We start from the raw sequence: 11,303 nt of genomic DNA, 5'->3' as shown, positions 1-11,303 counted from the left end.
TGTGAGTTTAAATGAGCAGGGGCCGGGCCGGGCCGCGCCGCCGCCGCCGGGACCGGGACACGGACTGAGGCGGAGCCTGGGCCCGCCCCGCTGCGGGCGCTGAGGGGACAGGATGACGGTGCTGCAGGAACCCGTCCAGGTACCGAGCCGCGAGCCGCACCGAGGCCGAGGCCCCGGCCCGGCCTAGCGGGGCCCGGCCTCTCCCGGGCCGGACCGGGGCAAGGGGCTGACCCCCCCCCCCCGGCCAGGCGGACCCCCTCCGAGGCGGGGCTGCGGCCGGCTGGGCGGTGCCCCCAGCCCGCTCAGAGGGACCCGCAGCGCCCGCCTGAGGTGGGACCCCCGGGCCCCCCCCCCGGAAGGCAGGAGCCTGGTGGGGCCCTCGCCCCCTGCAGCGGGGGCACCTGCCCCGACCCCTCCCATAGAGTGGGACCCTATCCCCGCCCCCCCGCGATTTGAGAGCACCCCTTCCCCCTGAGATGGGCCCCCCCTGAGCCAGGTAGACCCCTCCCCTCGGTGTCCACACCCCGCCCAGAGAGACACCCCCCAGACACTCCCCACTTCCAGGGCAGGCTCCCCTCAGATCTCTAGAGGCACCCCCTTCTCTGTCTGCTTCCCTTCCCGGGGAGGGGGGGGGACCCACCACTGCCAGCTGCTGGTCTCCATCCCAGGGGACTCTCCTCCTCCCATCGCAGCCCTATTATCGTTACTGTTTGTATTGCCATCGCCCTTGTGAGCGCTAGTCGGGAATGGGGACCCTCCCACTGTGCTAGGTGCTGTACATACACAGGACAAAAAGATAATCCCTGCCCCAACAGGTTTACAATCTAAGCATGAGATGATAGACAACAGATGGATACAGACAGATGGGTGGGGGGAGGGTGCATAAGGAAACAGTGAGTTGATATTGGCCATCATAATAGTGACTAGTCCACTTCCAAGAGAGACCTCTCCCATCTCTACTGCTCCACCCTGACCCCTTATGAAACCCCTTGATTCCTCCTTTCCTGTTTCAGCTATCCTCCACATCTGCTGTTTTACTATTTAAATGTCCTCCATTCTGTGAATTACACACAGATGAAGGACATTTCTTGTCCCAAGGAACTTGCAGTCTGAAAGAGATGGGATGCCTCAGAGACCCAGAGGAGGGAATACTTTAGATTAAAAAAAAAACAAAAAAAACTTTAACTCAGTTTTTCCAGTATATTTTCCCTTCTTATCTTAGTCTATTTTTCCAGATGTGATGCCCTCTCAGAAGTTATCCATCCTTCACTCTTTACCATATCTAACTTGCCTTAACCATCCTTTTTATGTTCCCTCCCATTTCAATCTTTCTCATGTTATCTTCTCCCCTTTCCCTTCCACCAGACCTCTAAATAAATTGGGACATAGGGTTTAAAAGGTCTTGAATTGCTGCTTGTAGAACATGTTTTTTTCCCCGGAAATTTTAAACCTCTCCCAGCTCCCACATTGGGAAGATGCTTAGCATACTGTACAGTTATTCATAATAACAATATTGAGCACAACAAAAGTATCAGTAATTTATTTTATTTCCTTTTCTCACAAAAAGGAAAAAAGATGTAGCTGTTTGTGAGAGACAACACCTACTCCGTTGACTTGGTCTAAACAAGGTGGTAGCAATGGTGGTACTATCCTTGTAGATAAGGAGTTTGTGTTCTTTACACCAAATTCTTTAGGTCTGCTCTGAACAGCTCTAGACAACGTGCTAAAAACACTTCTAGCCACCTGGACCCCTTTTTCCAGTAATACTCTCCCCACTGCTGCCATCTCTGGAGCTCGACAGGTGGTAGCAACAGTTGGGAATTCTAGCAAAAACTGACTAGTGTAGGCTTCTGTGTGGAAAGGAAGCAAACACCCACTGACATAGTGGATGACAGCAAACAATATCTAACATTTTTACAAGTGCGTGTAATCAGCATCTTTTCTGCTGTCCTAATTATGGCCAACCAGGTGGAAAACATTTGCTATCCTGAAATTTCCATGGCAGAGATGTGGAGTATTTTATCTGAGGTATATTATTTGGTTTGTAAAATGGGCAGACACTTTTAATGCCATCTTCTCTAACTTGGGAGAGCTGTTGATGGCAATCTGCTTTTGTTATCACACAAACCTACTTGGATTCTATGTACTTGATGAAGTACCAGATTTCTTTTTTTGCTATCCAAAGAGGCTGATATGGTAGTGCAACATCAATGCACAGTCATTATGTCTACACTTGTACATGTAGGACTCATGATTTGCCACTATCTCAGCCCTACTGGTGGCAGCAATGACGGAGATTGTATTATAGGCACAGTTTAAGTGTTGGATGACAAGGTTGGAAAAACATGAATTCTGATTAAGTTACAGACTCCACCATTGCTACCACCAGCTGAGTTGCACTGGTGTGAATTGCAGATCCTAATTGTGCCATTTTCAATGCAGCCTTTGTTTAGGCTCCTAGTTACTCTGTCCTCCATTGGTGATCTCATAGAAGTCTACTTTGGTCATCTGTAGTCACAGTTCTTAAAAGTAAACAGCAATGGTGCAGTGATTCTGACAGTTGTAATAAATGCAGTAAAACCACAGGATTATGGTGCATTCTGACACTAATGTAATAAGCCTATGGCATTCAAATTCTTTTTTGCAGTACAGATTACATGACGCTGTTGGATTATGTGTTCGTTGCTTGGCTGGACTCCTGGTACTTTTTCTTTCCCCAGTTATCCCATTCTTCTTGCATATGTTCTGTAAGAGTAGGCATCATTTCTGACTCATCAACATTACAAGCAACTAGTGTATGTGTAAAAACAGATTTTTTTTTCATGTACCTTTGTACAGCACATGTTGATGGTCATTCAAGAGATCTTTCACTCCCCCTAATCATCTATCCCCTCCCTACCTTGCAAAAGCAAATGATTTTTTTTTTTTAATTTGGAAAACTGTTACTTTTACAATCCTGAGAGAGCTTTGTAGTGGTTTCATTTGCATATGTAGCATTTTAAAAACATGTAAGATGACAAATGCCTGCCTTGAAGAGCTTCCAGTTTGAGGGCCTGATCTTGACATCCTACTCGCAGTGAGTAAAGGTGGCAGACTCTTGTCCTAAATAGACGACATACCATTTTATACCTCCAAATGAAGTCAGTTAAAACGTCCAAATTTCAATTCTAAATTAAGCTATGTATTCCATGTGTTATCGTATAACACAGGTGCATTTTAATTTTCATCTCTAAAAACCTTTAGTTTCAGCAACGCAGCTTTTAACAGTTTTCTTGGATGCTTCAATTCCTTGTGTTTTCATCATATTGAATAGCTGGTATTGACTGCCATGACCAGATCTAATGATGGACACTTTCCAAGGCCCTGTTCATATTGTACTCCTGGGGGAATTCTGTGTCAATGCGCTTGCACAGAATTCATGGCCCCTGCAGATTTCTTTGCTTACCCGCAGAAAAATGACTTCTGACGGGGAAGCAAAGGGAAGCTGCAAGAGCGGTCATGCGCCCACTACCTGGCAGTGCAGACAGGTTGGTTTGGGTACCCAGAACAGCCGGTAGAGACATAAATCATCAGGGTATTTCTGAAGCAATAGGCATGGGGCAGACAGTGTTCCCTCAGGCAGAGGAGAGTGTAGCAGCCTGCCTGCTTAGTGAATTGTTCCCACTGTTCATAGTGAATTTCCCCACGAGTATAAAACAGGTGTAAAAATTGTAAGGCTCCTTTATATTCCAAGAGTGGTTTAAAGGACAGTATGGCCTTATAAATGCATATGGTGCTTTAGTGATTAGAACTGGTCTAAATTTTTGGACTGAAAAAATTTCCTATCAAAATGTGCTCCATGAACTGTTTTCTACTGACCTTATTGGAGATGGTCAGTAGCCAGTATAAATTGTGGTTTGAGTCCCCAGCCCTCACTTGCTCTTCAGTTGCCTATGATGTAACACTGAGCATATGGCTGCATATATTTGTTGACTAGTACTTAGAATACTAGCTACATTACTATTAGACGGGGGGGGGTTGGTGATTTCCTCCAGTGTTCCCCACTCCCATTCTCCGTCCATTGAATTGTAGTTTAAATAAATTACCAAAATAATTGAAACTAGTTGGATTATATTGCTTTATTTTGACAAAAAATGCAGAATTTTAAAATATTATGCACAGAATTTTTAATATTTTGGTGCAGAATTCCCCCAGGAGTAATATTGTGGCTGATAACATGATAGAAACAGCCATGTACAGTTATCGTTGGCAAAGGTTCCCTGGCCAGTAGGGCTGCTTCCCTACCTCCAAGAACCATGCAATGAAACCATGGTTTTCCTTTAATTTTAGACTGATTTTCAGGCTGGGGGTAGTCTATAATGGTCTTTCTTAAAAGGAAAAAATCCTTGTCTACACTGGTCATGGAATCAGCAATGTGGACAGGCCCTTCTTGTTGACAAGAGTACAGTGCTTTTGACATAGCCTTTAAGATGGGTGGGGAACCTACGTCCCGCAGGCCGGATCTGGCCTGCTTCTTCATTTCATCTGACCCGCAGCAAGTCTCCATACCATGAGCTGGAAGCCCCAATCCTCAGCATCCCTCTGCAGGGTTGCAGCCACAAGCGCCGGCTTGCCTCGCTGCAGGGGGAATCTAGGGTTGCCAGGTCATTAAAAGTCCAGTTGGCTCTTGGAAGCAACTGTCATGACCCTGCAGCCCCTAGGAGCAGGGGTGATCAGAGAAGCTCTGCACGATGCCCCCAGTGCCGGCTCCGCAGCTCCCAGTGACCAGGAACCGCAGCCAATGGGAGCTGTGGGGGCAGTGCCTGCAGATGCGGGTAGCGCGCACCATGCTGAGCCCCCTGGCCCCTTCGCCTAGATATTTGGTTTAGCTGTTGTGCAACATCCAGATGCTGAATAAGCTTTTCTGGGTGGAAAGGTGGGCTTGGCATGCGAAGGCTTCAAATACTTTCCCCTGGATGAAAAAGCATTTGTCTCCTCCTTGAAGAAGCTTTCTCATTGCACAGCAGCTGTTTTGATAGTTTTGGAGTTCTTCTCTGAGATTTATAACAACAGTTTGTGGGTAAGAAGAGAGAAGAACGTGAACAAGCCCTTGGGCTCTGTCTACTCCAGCAGTTCTCAAACTGGGTCGGGACCCCAAAGTGTGTCACAACCCCATTTTAATGGTGTCGCCGGGTTGACATTAGACTTGCTGGGGCCTGGGGCTGAAGCCAGAGCACTACCGGCCAGGGCCAGAGCCTGAGGGCTTCAGGTGTGGGTGGTGGGGCTCAGATTTTCAGACACCTCCCCCGCCCCCTGGCTTGGGGCTGAAGCACTTGGCCTTCGGCTTTGGACCCACTGCCTGAGGCAGTGGGGCTTGGGCTTTGGCCTTGGCCCTCCCACCCAGGGCGGCAGGGCTTGGGCGGGCTCAGGCTTCAGTCCCACCTCGTGGGTCATGCAGTAATTTTTGTTGTCAGAAAGGAGTCACGGTGCAATGAAGTTTGAGAACCCCTGGTCTACTCTATGGGAAAGTGTTACAATAAACTATTGGTTGCAACACTTTGAACCTGCAACCCCTGTATCATGCCCTGTGTCCATGCAGTTCAGCTGTCTGAATCATTTAAATGTTGGTTGCAACCACAGTGGTGAGATCTCTACCTCTGGTCTGGATGAACAGGTGCCACCTAAAAAGGCCTGTCCCCATTGTAGATGAGAAACCACAAACAGTTCAGCTGCACTAGGTCAGCCAGTTCTAAAGCAAATGGAGTAGTTTTTATTGGGTAAATACTTGCTTGCAGCAACAGTTCTGTGCCCTGTGAATTGGTGCTTTGTATCTCCTAGAATGCACTGATACAACTGCAATTGTCAGCGTGCTGCAGGGGGAAGCACCAAAATGGTTCTGTGAAGGCACTGCCTCAGTTTGGCATGCTGAATTGTTGCATTAGTCTTGGTAACAACTGCTTTAATATGTTCAATGACCGTGTTACAGTTTCCTTGCTTTGTTTCTGCAAGGTGAACTATCACCACAATTATTGCTCACTCTTGTTGGCAGTCTGAAGCCAAAGACCAGTTAAATTTGTTTTGTAAAACCTACTGTGTTGTAGCATGGTGGTTCTTTTTCTCTCTTACACTAATCTGTAGAGCAACATGTGAGTCACCAATCTGACTGTCCCCCATTAATGGATTCAGGCCATAAAACTTGCTTCTTTTTGATTACAGAATGACTGTCATTGTAGAGTATGAGCTATACTAACACACTCTGCAGGCCTGCTGTTCCAATCCTGGGCCTCTAACCAGCAGTGGTGGTTGGCTGAACCGGTTTGTGGTATCCATTTTATAATGTAGATGTGACAGAACTGTAACACAACCAAAAGTCACTCGCTTACGGCCTATGCCAGACTCGGGCAAGGTTATAATTCTCAAACAAGAGCAGGTTGCCAGAAGTATACTGACTCAAAACTCTTCAATAATCACTTATTTAGCATCAATGATATGCATGCTGTTTTACAAACCCAAGGTCTAAATAGATATGACCTGTTGTCATTCAGATATAGACATTTGATTGAATAAAGGAGGAGGCACAGCAGGTAACAGGAGGAAAATGGAACTCTGGTGCGGCTCTAATTGATGCAAGGGGCCATGTCTGCCCTGTGCACAGTCTGAAAGGTGCGGAGGTGACTTGAAGGTCTCTGGGTTGTGCCTTCTGTGCTGTGCCTCCTGAAAGGTGCAAAACAAAATTTGAACTGGTTCAGGATAAAACCGAAGACGATCGCTTCAGGCAAACTTTGTGACTAAGCTTCTCTTGGATACACAACAATACTGTTGTGAACTGGGCTTTTAAACTGAAAAATACTGTACTTGCAGTATATCAATCAAACCAAGAGACTCAGTCAAAAATGGCTTTCACAGGTATTTAAAAATGGTTGAGTTTTAAATGTATTGGAGGTGTCTACAGGTGAATGGTTAGTGATCTTGTATAGAAATTTCCTGTATAATAATCTACATAGTTATTCAAAACTCTACTGTGTAGGCTGTATATAGATTCCCTATGGTTAATAACATGACACCACAGTAGTGCCTATTAGAGTTGTAGAGTTTAAAGGCAGATGGGACAACCCGATCATCTAGGCTGGCCATTTATATAGCACAGGTCACCAATACCCGCACACTAAACCCAGCAACTGAAATCAGACCAAAGTATTACAGTCCAGAGGCGACTCCATTTATGTGCTGCAGGCAAAGAAGGTGCACTAGTGCCTGAGGCCCCTGCGATGGCAGGGAAATGAGTATGTAATAAATGTCACTTGCTAGGATTATCTAGACCTGCTCCCATACATTACAGAGGAAGGCAAAAAAAAAAAATCCAGGTCAGATTGGCAGTGACCTTGGGGAGAAAATTACTTCCTGACCCCACATATGATAATCAGTTAGACCCTGAGCTTATGAGCAAGAACCAGCCAGCGAAGCACCTGAGACAGAAAATGTTTTGTGCCACCTTAGCCCTGGCCCTCCCCATCCAGTGTCAGCAATGTCAGCCCTGACTGACATAGTTATGCCAACAAAGCTCTGAACTGTAGTCCTGGCCTACCTGTTGAGAGGACACCAGAAGAACTTTCCATCTCTGCCACAGTAAATACATCATTTAAGTAGTGGCAGCAACCTGAGTAACACTATTAATGTCACATCTAGACTGCCCTTTGCATGCACATATGACACTCCGAAATTAGAAGGGAAATCAGTTTTAAGTTGGGTAAAACAAAAAATGTTTAGAACTTATTTCCAGGCTGTTCTGGCTTCTACCTATTACTCCTCAGTCTCTCTCAACCAGGTTAGGGGAGGCATGCAGCACAGACACTGAGTGGCTCAAAACACAAATCTTTAAGAAAATGGCACAGATTTTCCTCCACTAAGTGTTCTAAAATTCCACTAATGTTTATCACCAGGTTAAATAAAAGTAAACTGATATTTCATTTTTAAACAGGAAAAGTACTAATCACTTCAGGTATTCTGATCTCCGATATTACTAACTTAAAAAAAAACAACAAAAACCCAAAGGACTAATGGTAATGATAAGTTCTAGGGATGATAACTGTGTGACTGTTCAGCAATAGATGAACAAACTACTCAGTCTGTGTTCAAATGTGTAAGTGCAATCTTTGTGATATATGCAATTCCCTAGACATCTCACTGCAGTTTGTGCATTCCTATATAGAATCTCAGAGCTCCAATCAATGGAAGTAAGACATTGTTTTTCACACACCACCTAACAATGGATCATGTTCATCTTGGCTCACTGTGGAATGTGTGCAGCTGTACCCTCACAGAAAATGCCATTCTGCTATCATGTGCAGTTGATAGTTAGCAATCATACAGTGTTTGATGTTGCCATTGGCATGATCTCTAAGCGGTCTCAGTGTAGTTTGTGGTAATCAGCTGTTGGTAAAAACCCACAGAATTGCACTGGTTTGTTTATAACTTGATTAATATGTGGTAGGTACAGATTAACTTTCTTTGCTCGGTATTTATTAATTTAATATAAGAGTTGCAAACAGAAGAACAAATGTAGATTGCTCAGTGTCACTATAGGCTCCTGAGTATGTTCTTATCCTTTGCTTTAGATATATAATTTTTGGTAGTAACTTCTTACAGCAATACTCAATCATATATAGATCAGTCCCACTTCCACTCATCCGTGGAAAAGACTCCACTTTAGTGAGAGCTGGATCTGGTTCATAAACAGGTGTACATTACAGCAACAGACACTGGGGGTAGGGGGGTGGGAGGACATGACAGTTGTGTCCGTAATATTAGAGAAATACTTATGCCAAGTTAGAACATTAGGCCTCTTTACATGCCTTTAAAATATAGTGAAGTCTGTACTATGGACCCATTCCTTATATGCATCTCTCTCTCTCTCAGGCAGTCATTTAAAAATTATTCTTAAGGTTTTTAATCTTGTGTAGCCTTTCAATATTGAACATTTACTAGGCAATTTAATTTTGCTGGGCCTTTGGCAATGGATGTTGGTCCTTGGTATTTCCTGCGTTTAATATGGATTTAAAAAAAAAGGTTTTCCCTGTGAATTTTAATCATATGTATCCATTTACACACATCAGAAAATGTATTTTTCTCTTCTGCAGGCTGCTATATGGCAAGCACTTAATCATTATGCTTATCGAGATGCAGTATTTCTGGCAGAAAGACTATATGCAGAAGGTACGTGCCTCGCTAATATTGAATTAATGGTTTAAGTTTGCTTAGGATGTTTAGGGCTTCTGTTCTTTTTCACTTGGATAATAAAGATTTATTTCTTTCTATTCTAAAAACTTCCCTGCAATTGAAGAGACGCAGCCAAGATAAAAATCAAATGTTACTTGTAACAATATCAGGTATTACCTAAACTTACTATAAGAGTAGAGGGAAAAACCATTTTTTTAATCATTTCAATTTGCTATACACCCTGGACTACTCTGGGTTTCACTGTTCTCCCCTGTAGTATATTAGTTTACCGTGTTTGTGTGGGTCTTTCATATAGCAATGGGAGAAACTTTTTTTAAAATGTGACTTTAAAAAAATCTCTGGCGGGGTAGATACAGTACATGAAACTACTTTTAATTGAACTGAATATATTTCAGGTAGATGGTGCCCCTTCAGAATGGCTTATTTGACAAATACTTCTATAGTGACACCAGCTTGAAACCTTACTCTTTTTTAAAGAAGTGGAGTACCTTCAGGACCTTTATTTGCCAAGCTTGCTTCTGGCTGAAACTCTTTGTATTTACATACCTTATTTTTATTCTTGGATCACGATGCTATTTTTGTCTAGCCCAGATTCAGTTTCCAATTGCAGCTCCTCACCTCTTGCTGGACATAGAGGCTTTCATAATCAATGTTGCTACACAAAGTGGTCAGCAAAAAAACAATGGTGTTCTGGCTTATGCCCTTTCTCTGAGCTCAAACATAACGCCTTTGCCATGTATTTAAACTTCTCTGGATCAAGGAGCTGCTGTCCAAAAATTCCTTTTGAGTCTTGGTCTGCAGCATAGCAGCACGATACTTTGCTACAAACACATGTGCTGGCCTATATCTTGTTACATAACAAACTATTAAATAATTGAATTTGGCTGACCAGTGTGTGTGATTATTTTATTAGTTAATAATTTTTAAATTGTTTTGATTTATACACAAAACTTTAAAAAAGTTGCTGAAAGGATTTCAAGGATAATTAGTTTGCCAAGATAGCAAGCCAGTTTGCACTAAAACTTTTCGAGTTCTGTAAAAAATGGGACGACTTTGGGCCTCATTTCTTTCTGGCTTCTACTTAAGAGTTCCTTTCCTTTGCTGAGAACTGTGCATATATGATTACTTTAAATGCACAGTTCACATATATAGTTGAAAAGTCAAGTGAGTTAGGAGCCCAAATCCTGTTAGGTGCTTTTGAAAACTTTATCTACAGACTGTATCTTCTCTCTCTCATCTATCCACCCATTATTCATCTCCTCATATAGTTTATTCAGTATACAGCTACATATATTACACACAAATACAATGTTAAAAGAACATTAAGGTTGCAAAGTCAAGAACTGAAAAGGCAGGAAATCCCAGAGTTAAGGTTGCCTGTATAACTTAATTTAGCCCCCTTGTCTGTATATATTATGAAGCAGTCTTTAGTTACATGAATTCACACTATTTTTTTCCACATTACCCCTGCCTCATTCAGTGCATAGGATGTATCTGTCCTGGAATGAATCAGCGTTGTGTTGTGAAGGAGGCTGTTGTTTGTCGGACCACTGCTTCATTTGCTGCAGAATTTGGAAGGTCTGTAGTGAGTGAGGTAGGGGATTGCAGGAAGATAAAGAATGGCCTCATAGTTAAGGTAGTTGAACGCTGCCCTGGAGAACTGGATTCTATCCCTGCTTCTTCCACAGAGTTCCTGTGAGATGCTGAGCAAGTCACTTAAATCAAACTTTTTATAGATGATCATTAATTTTGCATTCCTTATTTTCTGGGTGCCCATCTTGATATTCTGGGGTCTGATTTGCAGGAGTGCTGAGCACTCCCAGCTGCAACGGAAGGCAGTAGGAGTTGTGCTTTGAACATATAAAGTGCTGTATAATGCAAAGTACTCTGGAAAAATTGGGTCCTAAACCGCTCACATTGGATACATAAAATTAATGGAAATATGGGACCTTAATTTCTCGGGGCCTCAGTTTCCCCACATAAATTATAGTACTCTGCAGTGGTGGAAGAGAGAGGATAAGAGTACCTGAGAATCAAGAGGACTTGTGGTATCACTTCACAAATGTGCCTGACTTAGGCTATAATTC

At 43.5% G+C, this 11,303-nt stretch overlaps 1 protein-coding gene across 6 annotated transcripts in view; it reads left to right on the top strand.

Moving 5' to 3' along the window:
- Nucleotides 1–11,303, top strand: part of CDC27 (cell division cycle 27) — a 55,658-nt gene continuing 44,355 nt past the window's right edge. For all 6 annotated transcript variants that reach the window (XM_044999644.1, XM_044999643.1, XM_044999642.1 and 3 more), the window contains exons 1-2: nucleotides 1–139; nucleotides 9,117–9,192. In XM_044999644.1, the coding sequence (XP_044855579.1) occupies nucleotides 113–139; nucleotides 9,117–9,192 (103 nt within the window). In that variant the 5' untranslated portion in view covers nucleotides 1–112. The remainder of the gene's footprint in view (nucleotides 140–9,116; nucleotides 9,193–11,303) is intronic.

This window comes from Mauremys mutica, chromosome 25 (genome assembly GCF_020497125.1).
Source record: "Mauremys mutica isolate MM-2020 ecotype Southern chromosome 25, ASM2049712v1, whole genome shotgun sequence".
In the NCBI taxonomy this organism is placed as follows: domain Eukaryota; kingdom Metazoa; phylum Chordata; order Testudines; family Geoemydidae; genus Mauremys; species Mauremys mutica.
Note: the sequence above shows the minus strand (reverse complement) of the source record. Positions and strands in the feature narration are given on the sequence as shown.